This window comes from Nycticebus coucang, chromosome 10, assembly GCF_027406575.1.
Source record: "Nycticebus coucang isolate mNycCou1 chromosome 10, mNycCou1.pri, whole genome shotgun sequence".
Lineage (NCBI taxonomy): Eukaryota > Metazoa > Chordata > Mammalia > Primates > Lorisidae > Nycticebus > Nycticebus coucang.
In genome coordinates, this window is record NC_069789.1 from 59,038,562 (window position 1) to 59,064,493 (window position 25,932).

A 25,932-nucleotide genomic window follows, 5' to 3' on the forward strand; every position below is an offset into this window, starting at 1 on the left:
TGGATAACATCTTTCCTAGGGGTGGATTCCACCACAAGAAACCACTTTGTTTGCTCATCTCTAAGAAGCAACTCCTTAACTGTTCAGGTTTTATTGTGCAATTGCAGCTATTTGGTCACCTCTTCAGGCTCCACCTCTAATGCTAGTTTTCCTACTGTTTCCATCACATCTGTAGTTATTTCCTCCACTGAAGGTTTGAACTCCTCAGAGTCATCCATGAGGTTGGAATCAAGTTCTCCCAAACTCCTGTTAATGTTGATATTTTGGCCTGCTATGAATTACAAATATTCTTGATGGCATCTGGAATGGAGAATCCTTTCCAGAAGATTTTCAATTCTATATGCCCAGATCCATCGTAGGAATGACTGTCTTTGTAGCAACAGCTTTATGAAATGTACCTCTTAGGTAATACGACTTGAAAGTATTAGTCCTAGATCCATGGAATACAGAATGTACATTGGGTTAGCAGGCATGAAAACCACATTAGTCTCTGTGGTTTTCTCCACCAGAGCTCTTGGATGATCAGATGCATTGTCAACATGCAGTAATATTTTGAAAGGAGGCTTTTTTTCTGAGAAACAAGTCTCACAGTGGGCTTAAAATAGTAAACCATACCAAAATGGATAAGCTTTGTTCTTCCATTTATAGAGTGCAGGCAGAGTAGACTTAGCATGATTAATTCATAAGGGCCCTAAGAGTTTTGCAATGGTAAATGAACACTGAGTTCAGCTTAACATCACTAGCTGCTTCAGCCTCTCACAAGAGAGCCAGCCTGTCTTTTGAAGATTTGAAGTCAGATATTGACTTGTCTTTAGCTATGAAAGTCCTAGATGGCATCTTCTTCCAACAGAAGGCTGTTTCAACCTATATAGAAAATCTGTTGTTTAGTGTAGCCACTTCCATCAATTATCTTGCCAGATCTTCTGGATCCCTTGCTGCAGCTCCTCCATCAGCACTTGCGGCTTCACCTGGCACTTATGTTATGGAGATGGCTCCTTTTCTTAAAACTCATGAACTAACTTCTGCTAGCCTCAAACTTCTCTTCTACATTTTCTTCTCTCTCAGCCAGTTGAAGAATTAAGAGCTTTGCTCTGAACTAGGCTTAGCCTTAAGGGACTGTTGTGGCTGATTTGATCATCTATCCAGACAACTAAAAGTTTCTTCATATCAGCAATAAGTCTGTTTTGCTTTCTTCCCATTTGTGTGTTCACTAGGGTAGCATTTTTAATTTTCTTCAAGCACTTTTCCTTTCCATTCACAGCTTGACTAGTTGTTTGGCTCAAGAGTCCTAGCTTTCAGCCTACTTGGGCTTTAGACATAACTTCTTCATTGAGCTAAATGAATTATAGCTTTTTATTAACAGTGAGAGATATGGGACTCTTTCTTTCACTTGAACGTTTAGAGACAATTGTAGGATTGTCAACTGGTCTAATTTAGTACTATAGTGTCTTGGGGAATAGGGAGGCCTGAGAAAAAGGAGAGAGATGGAGGAATAGCCAGTCAAAGAATCAGAATACACATGATGTTTATTAAGTTTGCCATCTTACATAGGCATGGTTCGCAGCACCCCAAAACAATTAAAATAATAACATCAAAGATTACTGATCACAGATAACCTTAGCAGAAATAATAATAATAATAATAATAATAATGAAAAAGCTTAAAATATAGTGAGAATTACCAAAATGTGAGATAGAGACACAAAGTGAACACATACTGTTGGAAAAATGGCACCAATAGATTTGTTTGACACAGAGTTGCCATAAACTTTCTTTCTCTCTCTTTTTTTTCTTTGAGACAGTCTCAAGCTGTCACCCTGGGTGACACAGGGCTTGGTGTCACAGCTCACGGTAACCTCAAACTCTTGGGCTCAAGCAATTCTCTTGCCTCAATAATAAAGCAAAGTATAATAAAATGAGGTATGTCTGCTGTAAAACAAGAAACTATTGATCAAGAATAATAGATCTCTGGCTCGGTGCCTATAGCTCAGTGATGAGGGTACTACCACAGGCACTGGGGTTCATGGATTCGAACCCGGCCAGGGCCTGCTAAACAACAATGACAACAACAACAAAAAAAATAGCCAGGCATTATGGTGGGTGCCTGTAGTCCCAGCTACTGGGAGGCTGAGTTCAAGAGAATCACTCAAGCCCAAGAGTTTGAGGTTACTGTGAGCCATGATGCCACAGCACTCTACCAAGAGCAACACAGTGAGACTCTGTCTCAAAATAATAATAATAATAATGATAATAGATCTGGCAAAAAAGTGAAGGCTGGGTATGGTAGCTCATGCCTATAATCCTAACACTCTGGGAGGGCAAGGTAGGTTGATTGCCTGAGCTCAGAAGTTCAAGACCAACCTGAGTAAGAGTGAGACCCTGTCTGTAAAAACTGGCCAGGAGTCACGGCAGGTGCCTATAGTTTCAGATACCCGGGAGGATGAGGATTGTTTGAGCCCAAGAGTTTGAGGTTGCTGTGACCTATGATGCCACAGCACTCCATCCAGGGTGACAAAGTAAGACTCTGTTTAAAAAAAAAAAGTGAAATTATGATTTTCCCAGGTAAATTAAATTTGAGGGAGTTCATTACTACCCAGAACAAGATAGGTAGTAATGAACTCCCTCAAACACTAACAGAGTCCTTCAAGTTGAGGTAAAGGGATGACAAAATGCCACTTAAAACCATATGAAAATATAAGACTCCCTGGTAACAGTAAACGAAACGTATAGATAAATATAGAATCCTACAATATTGTAACACAGGCATGTAAATCACTTTTAAATATGGTATAAAATCTTAACAGGCAATGCCTGTGGCTCATTGAGTATGGCGCCAGCCACATACACAGGGGTGGTGGGTTTGAACCCAGCCACGGCCAGCTAAAACAACAATGACAACTGCAACAGCAACAACAACAAAATAGCTGGGCGTTGTGGCAGGCGCCTGTAATCCTAGCTACTTGGGAGGCTGAGGCAAGACAATCGCTTAAGCCTAAGAGTTTGAGGTTGGTGTGACCTGTGACACCACGGCACTCTGCCGAGGATGACAAAGTGAGATTCTGTCTCAAAAAAAAAAAAATCCTAAGAACAAAAGTATAAAAATAGTTATAAATCTATATTAATGAACATACAATTATGAAAAGACATCGTATGATTCATCAATAACATATAGGCAAGGGGAAAGACATGTAAAGAAGTAGAATTTTTATATGTAATTAAAGCTACATCATTATTAGTTTAAAATAGATTGTTATGAAATTATGAACAGCAATGCTGATTCTTGTCTCCTGTCCGAAAGTGTGAATCTTCAATTGTCCCAATGGTCCTAAACCCTGCAACTATAATTACTCATCTGATGATTGAGAATGAAAAGGGTTTTGTTTCCAGTCCAAAGCCAGATTTCTGTGCAGAATTCTAGATAATAATTCTAGCCAGGGAAAGGTATGCTTTCTTTTTATTACTTTTCCCTAAGGAGGAGACAATGTGTCTGTGGAGAAATCTAATTACAACTTTCTTTGCCTTTTTTGAAAAGGGACAGATTTCTCACTAATTTATCTGTGAAGACACACATATGGAAAAGAACAGGAAAACAAGTATGCAAGTGAGCAAGCAGGTTTTCCAAATTAAGGGGCTTAACTACCACCTGTTACTCATACAAATAGATTGTCATCATATTAAAATGTTTTATGTAATTGTAATGATAACCAAAAAATCTAACAATTGCTAAGTCATGAAACAAGCCCAAGTGCCCATCGATCCACGAATGGATTAATAAATTGTGGTATATGTACACCACGGAATATTATGCAGCCTTAAAGAAAGATGGAGACTTTACCTCTTTCATGTTTACATGGATGGAGCTGGAACATATTCTTCTTAGTAAAGTATCTCAAGAATGGAAGAAAAAGTATCCAATGTACTCAGCCCCACTATGAAACTAATTTATGGCTTTCACATGAAAGCTATAATCCAGTTATAACCTAAGAATAGGGGGAAGGGGAAGAGAGAGGGGAGGGAGGGGGGAGGATGGGCGGAGGGAGGGTGATAGGTGGGATTACACCTGCAGTGCATCTTACAAGGATACATGTGAAACTTAGTAAATGTAGAATATAATTGTCTTAACACAATAACTAAGAAAATGCCAGGAAGGCTATGTTAACCAGTGTCATGAAAATGTGTCAAACTGTTTATAAAACCAACGATGGTGCCCCATGATTGCATTAATGTACACAGCTATGATTTAATATTAATTAAAAAAACTATAGAATATAAGTGCTAGTGTTTGAATATTGTTTGCCCCCACTGAAACACGTAGTCCCCAGTGAAATGGTGTGGAGAGTGGTGGGACTTTTAAGAGGCATTTGGGTCACAAGGGATCTACTGTGTTGGAGTGAATTCTCACTTTTCAGGGACTGCATCATTTGCTGGGAGAGTGGATTGTTATAAAGCAAGGTCACCCCTCAATGTTTTCTTTCTTTTGCACATACCTGCTTGCTGCTCTGACATGCATTCTCACTGTGTGACACCATCTGCCATGTTATTACACAACATGAGGTCCTCACCAGATGCAACTACCTGATCTTGAACTTCCCAGCCTCCAGGACCATAAGCTAAGTAAACATCTTTTCTTTACAAATTACCTAGTATTACTTATTTTATTATGGCAACAGAAAATAGATTAAGGCTATAAACACAGAGAAATGAGATATAAATTAAAACCTGTCACTACACAAAAAATCAATGAGGGCCAGGTGTGCTGGCTCATGGCTGTAATTCTAGCATGCTTAGAGGCCAACGCAAGTGGATCCCTTGAGCTTAGAAGTTCCAGACCAAGGGTGGCCCCTGTGGCTCAAGGAATAGGGCACCGGCCCCATATACTGGAGGTGGAGGGTTCAAACCCAGCCCCCGACAAAAACTGCCAAAAAAAAAAAAAAAAAAAAAGGAGAAGACCAGCCTGAGCAAGAGCAAGAGCAAGACACCATCTTGAAAAACTAGCTGGGTGTTGCAGTGGGCGCCTGTAGTCCCAGGTACTTGGGAGGCTGAGGCAAAAGGATCATTTGAGCCCAGCAGTTTGAGGTTGGTACGAGCTATGACACCACAGCACTCTACCTAGGGCAACAGAGTGAGACTCTATCTCAAAAATTAAAAAAAAAGAAAAAAAGAAACACAAAAGAAGGTGTCAAAGGAAGAAAAGAGGGACATAAAAGTACTACAAGTCATACCAAAAGCAATTAACAAAATGGCAGTAGTAAATCCTTCACCATCAGTAATTTTTAAAATGTAAATGCTATTATGAGCAATTTTATGCTAACAATTTCTTGGATATGACACCAATAACATAGGCAGCAATAAAATAATGGACAAATGGGACTACATCAAACCTAAATTTTTTGCACATCAAAGGAACAATCAAGAAAGTGAAAAGGCAGCCTATGGAAAGAGAAAAAAGAACCATGAATCATCTCTAATCAAAGGCCAATATCCAGAATATATAAGGAACTTGTACAACTCAACAATAGAAAAGCAAATAATCCAGTTTTTAAACGGGCAAAGAACTTGAGTAGACATTTCTTCAAAGAAGATATACAAATGGCCAATAAGCACATGAAAAAACACTCAACATCACTGATCATTAGGGAAATATAAACCAAACCCCCAATGAAATATCACCTCACACCCATCCAGATGGCCGCTACGCTACGGAAGAACAGAGAATACAAGTGTTGGCAAGGATGCGGAGGACTTGGAGCCCTTGTGCACTGTTGAAGGGAATGTAAAATGGTACAGCCATTATGGAAAACAATATGGGGATTTCTCAAAAAATTAAAAATAGAATTACCATATGATCCAGCAATCCCACTTTTGGGTACAGATACAAAAGGATTCAAAGCAGATCTCAAAGAGATATTGCACACCCATGTTTATCGCAGCCTTCTTCACAATAGCTAACTTTTTTTTTTGGACCTGAGTTTTGGGGGTGTTCAAAGTAATTTGGGGAAATTCAAAATAATTTCTTAACCTTTGTGTTTTCTCTCATTATATGAGATAAAACAGATAGCAGGGGCTAGTGGCTTTTCCTTCGTGTAAGGTAAGGCTCTGATAAAATAATTTCCCTTGGAGGGCAAGCCTTTGTTATGAAGGATGCTAGGATGCTTTAGGCTAATTTCAAAGTAATTACTTTTCTCCATGTGGGTGACATGAGGGTATTTTTTCCATTTTTCGATATGAAAACCTGCTGAGATTTCTGGAAGCAAAACCCTCAAAAAATGTGCCTTCCTTCTTTAAAATGAACACCCAGGAGTTTTTCACTCCCCAGCTAGTTCCTATTCAGCCTCCAGCAATCTATCACTATCACCATTTAAGTACTCCTGCCAGTTTATTAAAAACTGTAGAATCAATTAGTAAACACACAAGCCTGTTTTGCTTGAAAGAAAAAGGAATTAAATAAACACGCCCTTGGCAATGCTAATCTTTAAAAGGAGGATACTCAAATACCCAGATGTTAGAGTGAGAAATGTAAACAAGTGAACAAGGACACATGTACAATGTGTCCTTCTAGGCCCAGCCCAGCCCATCCCACTTCACAGCATGTGATAACACATTCCATGATGATCTTGGGGCATCCACAAAAGAGGAAGATTACTTAGAGTCAGTCATCAGGCAGGGAGCGGGTGGAAACCCCAGAAATAGAAGCCTGTGCACAGCCCCTGAGTGGGATCTGAGGAAACCCAGGGCCACAATGCTCCTACAGCGGCCTTGCCCAGACCAGCCCTCCCTGCCTCCTCCCCAGAGTCCAGGCTAACCCATCTCAGCAGAACCAGCAGGCCCTGGCCCAAGGCCCCAGAGCTAGAGTTCTCTGCCCTCTTATACGTTAAACCTTGAAAAATGAGCATTCTCAACGTTGTACCCTCAATGAATCCCCAACAATAAAAAAAAAAAAAAAAAAAAACAACAAAGTGTAAGGGAAGTTAAGAAAAACCTGGGAGCTCATGGTGGGGACCCAAAATTTTCCCTTTCAGTGTTAAGAAGCTAAAGTGTGAGTGCCTCAGAGGGTTGTACCACTCGGGAGATTTGCATTTTGGGAAATGATTCCAGTGAAAAGTGGTGCTTAATCCTGCAATTTGTAAGTTCCACAGGGACAGGGATTGCGAATTCATTACAGGATCCCCAGTGCCTGGCAAACACCTGTTATCTAGAAAATATGCAGTGAATAAGCATGTTAACACAGCTGAAGTGCCGATATGGTATAGTTGACTACAGTGTCTGGCAGACCTCTAGAGCTTATTCTTCTTGCTTGACTGAAACTTTATACCCATTGATTAGTACAAAGTAATTTTTAAGAATAAAAATAATGCATGCTCATTGTTAATGGGCAGAATGAATCATTTGAGGTTAGCAAGTCAGAATCCCTGGGAGCCACCCACGCTGACTTCTTTGAGTTCCCTCTTGGTCTTTCACATGGCGATTCATTCCTCATATGTCTGGTGATCTGGCATATTGCATTATTCTGTGCAATGATAGGTCATTAAAAGCCAACTGGTTGGCATCTTATATGAGGGACCCGCCTTGGAGTGATGAAGAGGGACGTGACTGTTCCGTTAGGAGCGAATTGTGGTAGTCTGAATTTCAGTAACTTTTCTCTTAGGCTGGTCAGTTCCTCTTGAGAGAAATTTTTCAAACTTCTGCTTGAGGCTCTGGGAGCCTCGTGGAAGGAAAGGCTGGTGGGTCTGAGCATCCCATGTGCCAATTTTCATTTAATTCCCAGTCCTCTGTCTCAGTCTTCAGTCTAGCTTCCTTCCCACACTTGAGTCCCCTCCACCCTCTGCTGGGCCTGTTGTTCCCAAGTCTACAATCATATTTAAGGAGGATGAAGAAGAAGTTCTGGAGGTCTAGTAAGTCACCGAGATTCATTATTGTCAGCTTCAGTGCATTTTGCAACTCCCTGCACCTTTTCAGGGTTCCTTGACATGAGTCCCCTTGCTTCCCACGGGCTTCCCCCTGCAGTATGAGGTTTCAGCTTTTTGGGTCTGCTAAGCCAGTTCCCCTGGTGCATTTTGTTTCATCCTCCGAACATTTATTGACATCTCTCATCTATTTCAGTCTCCTATTTCTATTCGTTTTGTCCTAGTGGATGTATACCGTTTTGTTTTTTTAATTACTATGTTGAGGGGCTTCATAAGAAAGTGGAGTTAAATGCCTGCGTTCAGTCTGTTGTGTGCAATGGGCTCACTTTGACAATATATTGAGAAAGCCTTTATTTCTTTTCAATGGGGCATATGGGGAATTTCAGGCTCCATTAGGTGACACTTGAGACAGTTTTAGGTTTATACTATTTTAAGAAATGCTGCAATGAACATTATTGTTGTATATCAATAATTATGTGTAGATATAAATAAATGAGGGAAAAAAGAGAGAAAGAAAGACAAAGAGGGTGGTAAAGAGAGAAGGGAAGGAGGGAGGAGGAAAGGTGTCCAGGACAGAATGCCAGGCATCTGAAGAAGGCGGGTGAGGGAGATGTGTGGGTGTCTGATCAGTCTTGGCCCACACCTGCCACCTCAGCCTGCCCCCCCTTCTTAGTTCTGGTACTCATTACATGCCAACTGCCACAGGCTCAAACTTGCTATTGGTGAGAAAAAGTTTCCACTGGGATATGGTTCACTGGAAACAGGAAACAAGTTGACATTTAAATAAGCAAAGCCAGGACCAGCATGGCCAGAGAGGATTCAATGTGCCCTTTGTCCCCAGAGGGTGCCCTGACACCAGGATGTGAGTTTCAGCATGACTGACATCCACTTTAGCCAGCAGTCACAAACTCTGCCCCTGCCCAGGACCCAGGCCCCTCCATGGTACTCAGATGGAAAGAGAAGAACCTGGACGTCTTCACTCCAGCCCCAGTGAGTTTACAAATTCTCTCTGGCTTCTCTTCCCTCAGCCGCAAAGTGGGGAGAATAGCTTCTGCAAGTAGGAGGTTTTAAGGGGTCGTTTACACTTCTCACACCAACCAGCTCCTTATTAAGCCCTTGACATCAAGCCTTATGGATTACTGAAGGAATAACATCAAGAATCAACTCGCTGCACAGATACTTAGTGAGGCCTATTCTTTACGCCACCCCTGGCCATTGGTGCATAGCAGTGGATAAACAGACGTGGTGCCTGCTCTTGGAACTTCCAGTCCAGGGAGAGTTACATAAAACATATAAACTCACAAAACAAACAGAAGGTCGAGGAAGGAGCGTAGCAGGAGTGGCCCGCCACGTAGAGGTAGAGAGACAAAGGAGAGGCCTCTTGAGGAGGTGGCAGCAGAGACAAGACCTGAAGGTGAGAGGAAGAAAGAGAACACATCCCAGGCAGAGGAGCTGGTGGGCAAGACCCTGATGTGGGGAGGGCTGGACACACTTGGGCTCACAGAACAGGACCACTGTGCCCTGGGTGTAGTGACACACTGCACTGCAAGGTAGTTGGGTGGCCTAGGAGAAAGACAAACCGTTTTCTCTTACTGAACTCAGGCTTTCAGTATCGGCTTCTGGGCAGTGCCTGTGGTTCAGCAAGTAGGGTGCCGGCCCCATATACCAAGGGTGGCAGCCAAACTGCAACAACAACAACAAACCCCTGACTTCTCTGGGTTTCCCACACAGACTAAGCAGTTCTCAAGCACATGCCAACAGGGTGTCCTATAGTTTAATTCAATTCTGACGCTATTCAAGTAGTCCACGGGTTGAGGGCTCAGGCCTGCAAGACTGCCCCCACCTCAGATACTGATCTCAAGTCCCAGGTTCTGCCCTGTGTTTCTGACCAAACAGCTATAAAGTGGGGTTCCCCAAACTCCCTCTTTAGGTCCAAAAATTTACTTGGATGGCTCACAGAACCCAGAGAACACTTATGTTTACCCCTTTATTATAAGGACATTACGAAGGATACAGTGGAAGAGAGGCACAGGGGAAGGTGTGGGGGAAGGGCACAGTACGTCCCTGCTGTCTCTGGCACAGGCTGCCTTCCAGGCACACCCCCCCATGTCTGTTCACAACCTGCAAGAAACCCTAATCCCTTCGTTCATGGATTCTTTATGGAGGCTTTATCAAGTAATCATGATCAATTATTAATTCAATCTTTAGCCTCTCTCCCTTTCCCTGAGGATGGAGGGGGGTGGAACTCAAAGCTCCAAGCTTCTAATCATGGTTTGGTCTTCCTGGTGACCAGCTCCCAACCAGGAGCCCACCAAGAGTTGGCCAGAACAAACACTCTTGGCACCCAGGAAATACAAAGTATTAAGAGCTCCATGTCAGAAATCAGGGTCTAAGGCCAAATACTAGAGCAAAAGATGCACCTAGGGGCCCTATCTTGCAGGAAATTTCAAAGGTTTTAGGAGTCTGTGCCAGAAATTGGAGTTGGAGATTGAATGTATCTTTCTTATTATGTCACAATACCACAGCTCAGATCATGCAGAGCCTTGGAGGCCATATTTGTTCATTCATTCAGTAGATATGGATTAAGCACCTACTATATGCTGAAAAATATTCTAGGTACTAGAGATAGAGGAATAAACAAGACAAAGTCCCTCCTCTCAGGAAGCTTACAGTCTATGGCAGTAAACAGACAATACACTAAGTGAATGAATGAATGAGTTCAGCTCATGAAAGTACTTGGAGAGAATAAATCAGCAGAACAGGACAGACTATGAGTGATCGGGAAAAGCCTGAATGGGGAGAAGGAGCCAGCTGTGTGAAAATCATGAGAAGATTCTAGGCAGAGCCAATGGCAGGTGCCAAAGCTTTGCCAAAAAACAGACTTGGAATTTTCAAGAGACAAAGGACTTCGTATCCTATGGGAGAACCACTGATGGGTCCTAGCAGGAAAGTAACTGGATACAGTATCTGATTTAAGTTTCTCAGTGAGCCCTGGCTGCTATGTGAAGAGTGGATTACAAGGGGCAAGAGAAGCTGGCAGGGGGCAGGTAGGAAGCTCTGCCAGGACAGGGTGAGAGCCAAGGGTGGTTTGGAGGTTGTGGAGGAGAACAGGAGGGAGGACTGCTAGTAGTGCCTGATCATTAGAGGTGAGGAAAAGAGAAAGACCAAGGATGTTTCTTGGGTGACTCAAGGAACTGGGTGGGTCCCTCAGCACCGAGGGACACATAGAGGTATTTATGGACAGGCCCAGCTCTGCCTAGCTATGGACAGTTCAGCTACAGAGATGAGATGCCTTTCTAACAATCTTCTGAGGATTCTCCTTTACTGATGAAAACACTGGAATTCAGGGAAATTAAAGAACTCACTTGAGGTAACCAGATAGTAAATGATAGGATAGGTATTCAAACCCGGGAACCTGACTCCAGAGCCAGCTAGGACCAAGAACAAGATCCTTTAGAAGCTGCAGTTTTTCCTGGGACCCTGGACTTCATGCATGCACCAGGCATTGTCTTCAGCCAGTATAAATAATGTATACACACGTAGGTCCTGTGGTGAGTTGAATGGTGGCCCCTAAAAGATATCTCCACCTGAAATCTCAGAATGTGACCTTATGTGAAATGAAGGTCTTTGTGGATGTAAGGAATGTAAAGATGTCAAGATAAGATCATCCTAGATTAGAGTGTCCTTATCAGAGAGAGAAAGGCAATGCACAGAGACACAGGGAAGAAAGCCATGTGAAGACAGTGGCTGCAGCAATGCGGCCACAGGCCAAGGAGTGCCAGAGGCCCCCAAGATGGAGGACTCAAGGAAGGATTCTCTGGAGGCTTCGGAGGACACAGGAAGGTGACACATGACAAGGTGTCACATGACACCTTGACCTCAGGCTTCTGCCCCCCCTGAACTGTGAGAGAATAAATTTCTATTGTTTTAAATCACTCATTTTGTGGTCATTAGTTACAATATCCCTAGGAAACCAATACCAGGCCCATGATTCTTATCAGAAACATAAACATTCAAAAATAGTACTAAACACGTAGTCACTATTTATCATTATGTCTTTTTCTCAATTCATGAACATAAAAAATATTACTATCATGCATGGAAAAGAAATTATTTTTGCAACCTCATTATCTTCTAGGAAACCAAGAGCCAGAGAGGGCGGTGGAAAAGTGAAAGAGCTGGTCTGGAACCTGGTGCCCTGCCTCGTGAGGCATTCGTCTTTCTCCAAAGCCCCTTATGGTCCTCACCAACCCACACAAAGAAAAATCAGTCATGGTCATTCAACAGGAGGTTTAGAAACACTTCCCGCTTTCCTCTTTTTGCTTCCCAATTTGGCAACACTAAGAGTCCCGTTGACACCCTGTGATGGTTCCAGAAAAGCAAGAATTGCTAAAGGCCATTGTGTCAGGTTTGCCTAATCCAAGCTACTTAATGTTCTACCCCTCCCTAATCCTCCCCAGCTCCCCCACAGGTCCCCTGATTTCAACACGCCTGGCTTAGGTAGGACAGGGTAGCCAGATAAAAACAGAGCAGGACTTGGAAAGTTGTCCAGAGCCTGACTGACGCTGAGCTGCACCATGGCGTGGTCCATGGCCTGGGCAGGTGAGCGGCAAGATCGGGGAGAGTGGGTGTGGCCTTACCCCGTAGCTGGGGAGAGGTGGAGGGGTGTGGCCAGTGGCTCCTTGCTACCATCTGAAAGAAAGCAGGAAGGCTCAGAACTTCGTATGGTCATCCCTCTCCCTGCCTCCTGACTTGCAGTCCAGTGATTACTTCTCCTGTGGTCTCCCCTTGGGCTCTTTCAGCCCAAGAGCCTTTGTGTTGCAAGGGAAGGCTTTTCTCAATAGGCTGAAGATGGCTTTCCTCTTTCTGTCCTGGAAGACCAGAATCAGTGAGGCCCCTGCCCTGAATCTTTTTGTCTTTCCCACGTGTTAGGTCCCTCGTTTGGCCTTATCCAAGAAGCACCCACAGCTAAGAGATTCTTCCCCAACCCCATGTTGGTTGTTCTGTAAGAGAGAGCCTGGAGGCCATTACCCTGGGTGTCCATGAAAATTTTTATGCAGGTTCCATTAGGTTAATGGGTCATTAAGTGAAAGTAATCTCTTTGAAGAAGTCCTGCTGAGCCCCAGATCTCCCAGGCTGTTGGTAACACAGTGGGGCAGCAGTAAAGCAGCAGAAAGCCATAAATAGTGGGAGCAGAGTCGCAGGAGGCTCAGCAAGAGATGGAATCTTCTGGGCCAGCCCTGCCAGAACGGTCCTTGCTAGCCCAGGACAGGCTTTCTTCTTGTTCCAATGGAGAAGCTTTGAATATCTCCAAGTCAGCAGTTTTTCTGAAATCTTCCTAAATCCTCCACCCCGCACTGAGGCTCTAGAGATGGAGCAGCTTCAGCCCATGGAACTTTCCATCAACTTCTGGGACCAGCCCAGGCCAGGAAGGGGCCCCCTCTGTTTGGCCTGGGTGAAAAGATGGACACAATACCCTCCTGGATCCCTTTTGGAAGGAGAAAGATTATTTGCATGAAACCATCTTGAAGCCAGCCATCCTTGACCACCTCCCTCTCCTGTGCTTCATAAGCTTTGGGGCCTGGGAAGGTGAGAATGACATGGTAACCTTAGCTGCCTCTCTTGTGTCACTTCAGGTTTCGTGGTGCTGCTGGCAGTTCAATGGGGTAAGTGGCATCTTTCTTGAGGCTAGCCCTTGGTCCCCTCAGTTCTTGTCCTGGACCATGCTACATTCCCCCCAAGTGCTCTCTGCTCACCCCCAAGAACTCTTGCCAGATGGGGACTTCTCAAAGCTCAGCCTCTGCAAGTGTCCTTGTCCCCCTGGCAGCCCTGCCCTCACTTCTCCCAGGAAGAGTCTTGTCTCCTGATCAATCAGCTGAACTCCTGCTCATCCATGGGGCCAGCATATATGCCAGATCCTCTCGGGTCTTTTCTGAGGTCACTTGCTCCCGCTTCTGTGCTCTTGCAGCACTTGGACACATTTTACAGTAGTGTCACAGAGTCTATGATTATTGGTTTAAGTGTCTCCCCTCACCAGACTCTGGGCTACTGGAGGTAAGGAACCTAAGTCTTCTGTGCCCCAGCCCCTTAGCTCAGTGAGGAAGACACACTGGTTCCTGCACCAGTTCAATTGATCAAATGTGGAGCATGGGAGAGAAAGGAGGGGACCCCTTCTTGTGTCAAATAGAGAAGAGATCTATGGGAATCTTCAGCGACCTGGACTCCCCTTTCCAGGCTGCCCCACTTTCTAGGCACCAGTGCCCCAGGATTTCTGGTGCTCAGACTTGGTCCTGAGGCTGGTCTGCCCAGTCTTACCGGGCTGTGATGCTGGGTGCACCTTTCCCCTCTTAGTCTCACCTAAGCTGACAGAAGCAGAATCGTGGGACAGATAGGAGGTCAAAGATCTCTCAAAAAGCTTTAGTCCAGGCTACTTCCAGGCTTCACTGAAGTACACCACCAATAATAAGATGCTGTGTGGCTTAAGGGATAATACACGTAAAGCACCCAGGACAGAGTTCATCCTATACAGGACTCATCTAAGTGTCTTACAGCACACAGTCACATGCTGGGTAACAAAGTCTCAATCAACAAAGAGACACACACACAATGACATTCCCATAAGATTATAATAGAGCTGAAAAATTCCTATTACCCCCAAAGTCATAGCACAATTACTTAATTTTTTTATAGAGTAGCCTACACTGTTTATAAAGTTTACAGTAGTGTACAGCAATGTCCCAGGCCTTCACATTCACTCACCACTCACTCACTGACTCACCCAGAACAACTTCCAGCCCTGCAGGCTCCACTCATGGTAAGTACCCTATATGGGATGTCGTGTTTTACTTTTTATACTGTATTTTGACTGTCCCTTTTCTATGTTTTGATATGTTTATATGCATACATACTTATCATTGTGTTACAGTTGCCTACAGTATTCAGTATGGTAACTTGTTGGACGGGTTGGTAGCCTAGGAGCAGTGGGCTGTACCATCTAGCCTAGGTGTGTAGCAGCCTGTACCACCTAGGTTTGTGTAAGGACCCTCTACCCTGTTCACACAATGAAATTGCCTAATAATTCTGCCTGTGTCAAAATATATCCCTGTAGTCAAGCAATGCATGTTCTGTATTAACTTTTAGCCCCTGTAGTAAGTCCAATGAGGCACATATGGGCGGTACAATCATTCACAAAGAAGAAAGCTGGCCTACACAGCTAGCAAGTTGCATAGTCAAGATTTCAAGCCAAGCATTGACTTTCCACTTGATTGCCTCTATGGTACAAAAATCCATATTTGATATTTGTTATATGATATGATATGATATGAAATGATATGATATGATATGAAAAAGAGTCTCCTTGCTCCCTCCAGCTGGTCTGGGGGATGCCTTCTTTGGGTTAATCACTTCCTTCCTCTTTTTGCTTTGAGGAGTTCATCTACCCTTTCATATCACTGCAGGCTACCCTCAGCCCCTGTCACCAATCTTTTCATATCATATCATATCATTTCATATCATATCATATCATATAACAAATATCAAATATGGATTTTTGTACCATAGAGGCAATCAAGTGGAAAGTCAATGCTTGGCTTGAAATCTTGACTATGCAACTTGCTAGCTGTGTAGGCCAATCTTGAGGGTCAGTGACTACTCAAGAGCTCTTCCTTCTCCTCCTCTGGAGCTGTCTGTGTGCCCTTCATGTTCCTGGTTCCAGCTGAGGCCTGCCTGAGTTTCTCCTCCTAGAACCCTCCTACACACCTCTCCCCTCCTCCACCTTCTCACTGATCATACGGGGGCTGGAGAGGGTACAGAGGCTCTTTTGGGGCAAAGAGAAATCTCCGGGTCAATATGCCAGCTCTAGTCCAAACTTACTCCTCCACTAAGTCCCTGGCATAAAGTGCTGACTCATACAAACCACACCACAGAATGGGAGCTCGGATGAGATCCAGTCATTTCTGGCAGGTGCAGAAATGACGACTAGCATTCCACTTTCTGATGTCCCAAAGAACTGGCCTGACTAGCATTCCACTTTCTGATGTCCCAAAGAACTGACCATCACCACCAGACCCCACTGGGAGCAGAGGCCACCCTCTCAAAAGTCTTCTCACACACTGTAGGGGGTGCCAGAGACAAACAGCCTTTACCTAAATACAAGGAGCTCTTTATTAGAATCTTTGCAGTGATATTGACAAACATAGATTCTCCAGAAGGGATAACAGGTAAATGAAGTAAATGCAAACTGCAGTAAAGAAACATAAACCTGGGCCTGCAACTGGGGCCTCTTCTCTGTTATTTGGTGTATTTGCATTTTACTTAATATTCTGAAGTATTCCAAGCCATGTTTTCAAAGTCCTGCTCCCTTCCTTGAGCAGATGAGCATGTCACATTGAATTACCTCTGGGCCTTACAGGGGGGACGCCTGGGGCTGCCTTCTGGGAAGCTTTGGGGCCTGGGAGGGAGAGCCTACTTAAAGGTAAGAGGGTCTGCTTATCAGACCTCTGTCCTGGGGACCCAGGCTCTGAGCCTAGTGACTTTCAGGAGAATCAAGGGCCAGGAGACTACATCCTAGTCACCTTGCTCTGGCCTCTTAGCAGCTGTGCTGACTTGGATGGGTCCTCAGCTCCTGCATCTCAGCTTCCAGTCAGATGAGGATTGTGACCATGGTCCTGACTACTTATAGATGTTCTCAGCATCCACGGCTGGCCCCTGAAAATGCTTCCCTAACAATGAGGTGCTATGCAAACAAAAGCAAATGCCATTTCTGACAGTCATCAACTCACTCCACATGTATAAGATGGATCCCAAGGGCACTGCCTTCCCTGGGATGGAGGGCACCAAGCCCTGCTACAGCCATTTCTTTTCTTTGCCCCATTGGCCAGGCTCTGCTGCAAAATTGATCTGCTACTTCACCAACTGGGCCCAATACAGACAGGGTGCAGCTCGCTTCTTGCCCAAGGACGTTGACCCCAGCCTGTGCACCCACCTCATCTATGCCTTTGCTGGCATGAACAATCACCAGCTCAGCACCATTGAATGGAATGACGAGGCTCTCTACCAGGAGTTCAATGGCCTGAAGAAGACGTGAGCCACAGTGGAGGAGGAGGGTTGGGAGGTGCAGGGGACAGATAATGTTTCTTTTCAAAGCCAGAAACCTTCCCCAGCACTGTAGTCCTGCCACAGACCCGCTGCATGGCTTTGGGCAAGTTGTATTGCCCCACTGGGCTTTCCTGGGCTTAAGAAAGAACTGGGGATAGATCAGGGGATCCTAACGTGCCCTTCTGGTTTAGGTCTAAGTGGAATCTGGGTTGTAAAACTCTCCCTCTCCTGGGTATGCCCTCCCTCATACTGAAATCTGTTTCCTTCAGCTTAAGTGTTATGGCCACCTCCACAAAGCCTCTGAGGCCCCGCCCCGATCACCTGCTTCCTGAATTTCTAGTGTTTGCACACACAAGTTGTTTCTCCCCATTTAGACAGGAGATTCCCAAAGTCAGGAACATGTCTTTTCTTTCCCAATCTACAGCTTTCCCCAGAGTGCTCAGTACAAGCTCTGTGCATAGCATGGGGATGTTTATACATTCCCACCCCTGTGCGGCTCCCCACCTCATCACCCCTGTCAGAGAGCCCTGGGAGCTGGCAGAGTAACTTCTGACATGTCTGTTGTCTTTCCAGGAATCCTAAGCTGAAGACTCTGTTAGCCTTGGGGGGCTGGAACTTTGGCACTCAAAAGTGAGTTAACTGTGGGCATCTGTGTGGCAGACCCCCTGGGTGGGGACCTGGAACACTGGCCAGAGAAAGCCCTCCCTGCTCAGGGAATCAAGGCTGGACTAATGTGTGGCCAAGGAGAGGGGGAGGGGGGAAGCTGCGCTCTTGGGGCTGACTTTCCTTGTGGGTTCTCAGTGCCCCATCAGCAGTGGCGATTGGGCTCAGCTCCAGGTTGTTGCGAACCCAGTCTTGCCAGAAGCACAAGATCTAAACAGAACAGAGAGTTCTGACCAATCAAGGCCTTAGTCTCTTGCTCCATAAAATGGGAAGAGGGAGGGGCTTAACTGATCCTAGACAACATACATTGACTATGTTTTCTGAGCTCTGAAATGAAATATCTCATCTGAGAAAGAATTTTTGTTCCACTTCTGGATGCAAAAGGTAGTCTGTGAGATTGAGCTTGGATACCAAAATAATGGCATTTCTGGGACATGTTGGATGATTTATGAAGATAATGGACAATCTTTCTAAAACTTCTTTGGATTACGAACCCTTTTGAGAATCTGATGAAATTTATGACTCATCTTCCCAAAATAAGGCTTATATACAGATTTTTCATTAAAACACTGGCATTGTTAGTCTGATGTTCCCGGGCACATGGGCCCCACTGAAGAATTGCTGTCATTAATTAGATAATTTTTTTTTTTGTAAGAGACAGAGTCTCACTTTATTGTCCTCAGTAGAGTGCCATGGCATCACAGCTCACAGCAACCTCCAGCTCCTGGGCTTAGGCAATTCCCCTGTCTCAGCCTCCCGAGTAGCTGGGACTACAGGCGTCCACCACAACGCCCGGCTATTTTTGTTGTTGTTGTTGTTGTTGCAGTTTGGCCTCGGCACATGGGGCCAGTGCCCCACTAGCTGAGCCACAGGTGCCTCCCCTAGATAAAATTATAAATTTAACAAATAAATTAAAATAGGGGCAGTCTGTAAAGGACTTAAGACCCCCAAGAAGTCCAGAGACTCTTGTAGGAAGGAAGACATAGGAAGTGGTTCCTGAGGCAGCTTGGAGATTTTGAAGAGCTCTGGACTAGTATTACAACAATAGCACAAAGCACTCTACAGATGGGAGTTAGAGGAGCGGTGACCAGGTTAACCTGCCGGGAAACTAAAACAGTGGACTCCCAGGTCACCAGGTCTTTGCTGGTCTGGCTCCCTGTCTCTCTTCTTTTTCACCTCAGAATTTGGTAAGCTTATGAAAGGAATCAGGCTCCCAGGCAGTTAATGTGGCCTTGGGGATCTCCATGTTTAGGAGTTGAAAGTGCTTCTACACAGTGTGGTTAAGAACCATAAATCACCAGCAAATACCCCAGCAGCCTCTGAGGGACCAGGATCCCCAGTGTTCCGAATGGCCTCTCACTTGCCTCTGAGTGAAAGAGTGGCCCCTGCCTGGTCCAAGGCAGGCCCATACTCCTCTTCATCATCTCACAGGTTCACAGATATGGTGGCCACTCCCAACAACCGCCAGATTTTCATCAGCTCAGCCATCAAGTTTCTGCGCAAATATGGTTTTGATGGCCTTGACCTTGACTGGGAATACCCCGGAAGCCGGGGTAGCCCTGCTGTGGACAAAGAGCGCTTCACAGCCCTGGTGCAGGTATGGATGGGGGATAGCAGGGTCACCCAGGCTGCCCAGAGCTGTGGCCCCACAGCACTCATGGGTGCTGCTCTGCCCCTAGGCCCAGCTGTTTCACAGATTTACATAATACAGATCAGGCCACTGATCAGTTTCCACACTCCTGCAAGTGAACATCTGTCTAGGTGGGGCTTACAGGGGCCTTCCTGGTGCCTGTCTCTGTGTTTACTGGGAGCTTCCCCCATAGGAGTTGGCCAGCGCCTTCCAGCAGGAAGCCCAGACCTCAAGCAAGGAGCGACTCCTCCTGAGTGCAGCTGTCCCCGCCGGGCAAGCCTATGTGGATGCTGGATATGAGGTGGACAAAATTGCCCAGTGAGTGTCAGGCAGATGAGTTGGACCTATGCTCTCTGAGGTGGGAAAGTCCCAGGCAGACTGAAGTCCTAGGAGTAGAGCAGGTGCTCAGGTACCAGGGGTCATCTGGGAAAACCCCCCACAACTCAGCAAATCTGGAAAGGGTTTGCTCACAGCATCTGCTTCTCCACCATTCCAGAGTCTTCTTTTGGGATCTCTGCCATCTTCCTTGGGAACTCACTCTTAAAGTGAAAACACTCCTGGAGGAGGGAGAGTGAAGCCCCAGCAGATCCAAGAGAATGAGTTATCTAGATCCTTGCCCCTCAAAGTGTGGTGTGTGGACACTGGAGTGCTTGTTAGAAATGTACATTCTCAGGCCTCACCCTGCAGGGGTCCTCAAACTTTTTAAACAGGGAGCCAGTTCACTGTCCCTCAGACCATTTGAGGGCCGGACTATAGTTAAAAAAAAAAAAAAAAACTATGAACAAATCCCTATGCACATATCTTATTTTGAAGTAAAAAAAAAAACAAAATGGGAACAAATACAATCACACTGCCTCATGTGGCCCGCGGGCCGTAGTTTGAGGACCCCTGAAAGAGTCTTCATTTTGATGAGATTTCCTGGGCCACTTGCATGCACACTAAAGTTTAAGAAACACTGAACTGGAGTTCTTTCCAAAATTGCAAAATAGCAAGAGGTTTCCTGAATGGAATAGAGAGGGCCTAAGGGTGCTGATGGGAAAGTGGGGCAAGGGTGCCAAGACATGAGCTGTCAGCCTCTTAAAGCTTGAATGAGAATAGCCATGATAAGGGGGGCTGCCTGGGAGTGCTACCTCACTGTCCACAGAGCCTGAGGTGAGCCCGCCACCCTCACCGTAGATCACAGCAGTCCTCTTGCGTCATGGGATAAGGGTAAGGAAGGAGGGTTCCCTCCTCCTATCACATGCCCCGCCCCCTCTTTCTGTGCCCCTTACAGGAACTTGGATTTCATCAGTCTTATGGCCTATGACCTCCATGGCTCCTGGGAGAAGGTCACAGGACATAACAGCCCCCTGTATAAGAGGCAAGGAGAGACTGGTGAAGCAGCCAAACTCAATGTGGTAGGTGGCTGGAGGGAGGAGGCAGGACTGCTCTGTCCAGCAGGTACTGTCTGGTCTGGTGGCCTCTTTTGAACTTCAAGTCCCTAATGGAAAAAAAAAAAAAAAGATACAGGAAAACCAAACAGGGCACTGATATACCAGAATTTCTTTGTTGTTGTTTGTTTGTTTTATTTTCCTGTTCCACATCGCTGCTGGGGGAAAATGTTTATGGAGCATCTTAGCTGATAGTAGACAAAGCAAACCAATCTGATGACATCAGACAAGTGACTGACTGGGAAGCCTTCTTCGAGCTTGAGTCTTCAGCCAACATGGCTTCTGCTTTCTTCACGCACGCCCTCTCCAATTTCCTCCAAGACAATAGGCAGACTTTTGCTCCTTGGTCACTGGTTAACCTTCTGGAAGGTGTTTTTAGGGGTGAGAGCTTTCCCAAGTTGGTAATATCCCAGGGATGTCACTCAGGACAAAACTACCTCTAGCCCCTGCAAAAGTCAGGCTTGGTTTTAGACTGGGTTTGGCTAGGGTTTCCTGCCCAACTCTTCCTCATTGAGCAATTTAGAGATACTTTGTATAAGTCGACTCTATATTTTAAAAGTTGGGAATAACCATATTATTTCTCTTTCTTCAAACAAACAACAAGAAAAAGCCTTAAATTAAAATGCTTTTTGCGGGCAGCGCCTGTGGCTCAGTAGGTAAGGCGCCGGCCCCATATACCGAGGGTGGCAGGTTCAAACCCGGCCCTGGCCAAACTGCAACCAAAAAAAATAGCCGGGTGTTGTGGCGGGCGCCTGTAGTCCCAGCTACTCAGGAGGCTGAGGCAAGAGAATCGCTTAAGCCCAGGCGTTGGAAGTTGCTGTGAGCTGTGTGAGGCCACGGCACTCTACCGAGGGCCATAAAGTGAGACTGTGTCTCTACAAAAAAAAAATAAAATAAAATAAAATGCTTTTTGCTTTTGGGTAGCCTGCATCTCTGTGTACAGATGGACATTTTTTACTTTTTGGCTCTCGCAAAGAATACATCTTTGGGCTCATGAGTGAGGCATCCATATTTCACACTGAGTCTGACCTCTCCAGCCCCATCTGTAGAACTGTGTGGGTTTTGGAGAAAGCTATATTCCAAAGAGGTGAGAGTGTCCTATCAGCACTCTACTGTCCATGCTTTGTGCCCTGAATCCTCCGAGGAAGGGTGGCCCTCTTCCTCCTACAGAGAAGGCTTCCACTTGCTACACAGTGTGTCTGGGGATTGCTTCTGGCCAGAGAAGTGACTTTTCCAAACTTGCACAAAAGTTCCATACAGGTAGGAAAGGCCCTGACCTCAGAAAGCTCCAGTCTGGTTATAAACTATGTAGATGAGTAAAAAGAAATAAACGTAAATAAATACAGTGAAAACTGTTTTTTTTACCTAAGTACTAAATGGGAATAGAGTAACTAGAGCTGATACAACTAGGGTAGCCTTTTGGGGAAAGTGAGTCATTATCCTGGCGTTATTTACTTATTTAACAGACTTATATTGGGTACCTTCTTCTGTCATAGGCCTAGGGCTTTATGTTAAGTAACACATGATCAGGGCAGGGTCTTGTTCAGAGATGAGTGAGAAAGCCTTTGTTCTATTTGAGTATCTAAATGTCAGACATTGTTCTAGGCACTGGGCATACAGAGATAAGTAAAACTGGTACGGTTCCCTGTTCTTATACTCGGAGTGAAACTTATAACAACCACAATAATAATGATGATAATCAGCTACCCTTTATTGCATTATGCTAGACCATATACACATATTATAACCTTTAATTCTTACAGAGCCCTTAAGGATGAATATTTTCATTATTCCCATGTTACGGAATGAAAATTCAAGGCCCAATGAGGTTAAATAAGTGAATAAGTAAGTCAGAGAACGGTGTCTTTGTTGGCTGATTTATTTCAAGCATCTAGGACAGAGCCCACACACAGTGGGCTGTCAGGGCACACTTGTTCAGTGAATGATTGATTCCCAAGCCCATGATCTTTGGCTACTGCATCATGCAGCTTCTCTCACTGGGATGAGGGTCCAAGACAGGCTCAAAAGAAGATGGGGGCAGTGCTGGAATACTAATGAAGGTCATTGAAGCTCCAACTGAGGTGTCCCTGCCCTCCTAGCTCTGTCCTAGAGCCCTCAATCTTAGACAATTAGAGCCAGGCTGAGGACAGAGGAAATTAGCCCTGCCCTCCTTCTCCATCACCAGGATGCTGCCGTACAATACTGGCTGAAGAAGGGGACTCCTGCCAATAAACTGATCCTTGGCATGCCCACCTACGGACGATCCTTCACTCTGGCCTCATCAGACACCAGAGTGGGGGCCCCAGCCACAGGGCCTGGCACCCCTGGCCCCTTCACCAAGGAAGGAGGGGTGCTGGCTTACTATGAGGTAGGAAAACCCATAGCCATCCTGGGTACTGTGGGTGACAGGGGCTTCCTGGGAATGGAGAGGGCTCCTTCTCCCACAGTTCCTGGGAGAGGATGCCAGCCACAGAGAACTCCAGCCACATGAATCCCACCCCAATCATTCCATCTTGGGTTTATCCTTAAGGCCAAATTCCTCGAGCTGAGTCCAGAGTTCCAGATCACCCAGGCTAGAACCTCCTAGATTCTCCAGGCTTCTTCAGACAGAAATTTTCTGATCTCTGATCTCCTCCTGGTGGGGAGGGGCATGAGCCTCCTTCCTTCTCCTCAGCACTCTCCTCCACTCTCACAGGTCTGCTCCTGGAAGGGGGCCACTAAGCACAGAATCGAGGACCAGAAGGTGCCGTACATTGTCCAGGACAACCAGTGGGTGGGCTTTGATGATGTAGACAGCTTCAAAACCAAGGTGAGTCCCAGCCCTGCTGGGGTGGAGGTGGTCCTGGGAAGTTAAGGCCTGTCGATGACATGGAATAAGCACGTGTGGGACCTCCTTAAGGGGGAGTCTCCTTTTAAATGGCCCAACACGTCACAAATCTCCATGTAATAGCATTTAAGGAATTGTATTTTATTGAATACTGTACAAATTCTACAGACATATGAAGGGAGAAATAGGTATGGTGAGGCATATGGTTTTATTCAGCCGGTTGGCAATTGTTGGTGCCTGTTCAAATTATAGGCCTTTTGATTTACTTATAGGACCCCCCCCCCACAATATTGGTGGCCCAAAGCTTTAAGGTATTTATTTCCATGCCATTCTCTCCCATGAGATGGTCAGCTCCTGAAGAGGAGCACTACATTTGTTTATCTGGACAACCCACATCTGTCGTCAATGTGACTGACAGTGGTAGATTCTTCTAGAGGTGGAGACAAAGTGCTCTGGGAGGATCCAGGAGGGAGTGTGATCCTGGTTGGGGAGACAGGAGAAGGGGTCATGGTGGAAGGGCATTTTAGACATGGCTTAAAGCACAGAAGGCAGGCATTCTGGGGTGCAACTGCCCAAGCAAAGACACAGCAGAAAAGAACATGGAGGATAAACACTGAGAAAAAGGTGCAGGCCCACATAGCTGGACCCCTGAGAAGGGGTGGACATAGAAAGGAAGGTAGCTGGAGGGGGAGATTGGGGCCAGCCAGGGATCCAGACCACCCCCACCTTCTAGCCCACAGCCCCACTCCAGGGGTGCGCTCCACAGCCCCTGGCAGCATTCTGGGACAGAGAAGCCCATTCTGAGGAACACACAGTCATGCCCTCAGGAAGCCTCAGGAATTAGGCAGAGGAAAGAGAAAGCCAGGAAGCAAAACTTGATTCAGATCTTTGGGGAAGCTCAGTGGTTCCCTGTGCTAACTGAACTTAACACAACCAACAGACAACAGTACCCTCAAAGGGTGTAAAGGCTTCCAACTTAGGGAGGTTCACACTCCTGACAATATTCCTGCCCCATCCCCTGCCCCCTACCCAGGCTGTGCTCATATCAGGACAAGGGGACTGCAAAATGACTGAGGCCCGAGGATAGTGGAGAATAAAAGGGTCTTGTCCAGATGAGGAAGCTGGGCTCTGGAGCCGGCCTAGCCAGGCTCACCTGGGCTCCTCCACCTGCCTCTCCTCCCTTGTAGGTTGCCTATCTGAAGCAGAAGGGACTGGGTGGGGCCATGGTCTGGGCACTGGATTTGGATGACTTCACTGGCTCCTTCTGCAGCCAGGGCCGATACCCCCTCATCCAGACGCTACGGCAGGAACTGAGTGAGTAAGGGCTCAGATCAGAGGCAGAATTTGGAGGTGGGGGTACAATCAACAAACCATCCTGTCCTTCCGAGGAAATGACTTTGCCTCAATACCGTGATTTCCCAAGTGTCGTGCACCCAAGAGCTAAGGAAACTGTCGAAATGATTCTCTTTTTGCACTCCTCTTTCTTTCCTGGCTGTAGCAATGCCTTCCCAGGGTATGGTAACTATGGCTTCCCTCCAGAAAGCCCTCAGCCTGGGAGAAGCAGCTTGGTCCTCTCTTATCAAGAAGAAAGCCTGCACTCAGCCTGTAGAGAGGGAGCCCCCACCTTCCCTCACCAGGGTGGGGCTGGGCTTTGCTGATGGTATATGCCTCTGCCTGCCTGGTACAAGAGGAGCTCAGGTGTTGTCTGTGGAGCTATGCTCAGGCTATTGTGGCTGGTGTCTGGCTGTTCTCTGCCTGGGTACCTGGCTGTGCCCTACCTGTAGGGTATGGGGTGTTGGGCTGCTGCCTGCCTGTGGTTGCTGCCTGTACACTTGGCCTATATGTTTTGGATCTCCCAGTGGAGCCTGGATTGAATCTTCACTGTCTTCCTAGGTCAGGATGTGCCTTCAGGCCCCTCAGAGCCTGAAGTTCAAGAACAGGATGTGCCCTCTGAACCTGAGCATGGCCCCAGCCCTGGACAAGACACTTTCTGCAAGGGCAAGGCTGATGGGCTCTACGCCAACCCTCAGGAGCGGTCCAGCTTCTACAGCTGTGCAGGGGGGAGGCTGTTCCAGCAAAGCTGCCCAACAGGCCTGGTATTCAGCTCCTCCTGCAAATGTTGCACCTGGAATTGAATCCCCAAGGCCCCTCCAGCCCCAGCCCCAAGGCTGGGCCTGGGGCCACTCCACAGCCTGTCTCCTCAGCCTTCCTGTGAACAACAGTTGCCTCTGCAGGCCTCTCTGTGGTCTTTCCATATCCAGATTTTCTGCTCTCAGCCTTAACTTCCTTTTTTATGAGTCTTCTGGGCTGCCCCTTTCACTTGAAAAATAAATCTTTGGTTTGCACGGCAGACATAGTGACTTGAAGCTCACTGTTGACTCCA

The 25,932-nt window shown here is 46.0% G+C and overlaps 1 protein-coding gene across 1 annotated transcript; it reads left to right on the top strand.

Annotated features, from left to right (window-relative positions):
- Window positions 1–12,425: 12,425 nt before the first annotated feature.
- CHIT1 (chitinase 1) lies at window positions 12,426–25,889 on the top strand. Its single transcript, XM_053607244.1, has 11 exons — window positions 12,426–12,505; window positions 13,540–13,569; window positions 16,783–16,984; window positions 17,573–17,629; window positions 19,094–19,259; window positions 19,486–19,610; window positions 20,566–20,689; window positions 22,908–23,090; window positions 23,418–23,531; window positions 24,737–24,863; window positions 25,443–25,889. The coding sequence occupies exons 1-11, from the start codon at window positions 12,481–12,483 to the stop codon at window positions 25,682–25,684; spliced, it is 1,395 nt and encodes a 464-aa protein (XP_053463219.1). The 5' UTR covers window positions 12,426–12,480; the 3' UTR covers window positions 25,685–25,889.
- The last annotated feature ends 43 nt before the right edge of the window (window positions 25,890–25,932 follow it).

What these genes read in the sequence shown, in the direction of transcription:
- CHIT1 (XM_053607244.1), top strand. Translation starts at nt 12,481, where the DNA reads ATGGCGTGGTCCATGGCCTGGGCAG. An exon ending in GTGGTCCATGGCCTGGGCAG is followed by an intron (nt 12,506 to 13,539) that starts GTGAGCGGCAAG and finishes GTGTCACTTCAG; the next exon opens with GTTTCGTGGTGCTGCTGGCA. An exon ending in GACGCTACGGCAGGAACTGA is followed by an intron (nt 24,864 to 25,442) that starts GTGAGTAAGGGC and finishes CTGTCTTCCTAG; the next exon opens with GTCAGGATGTGCCTTCAGGC.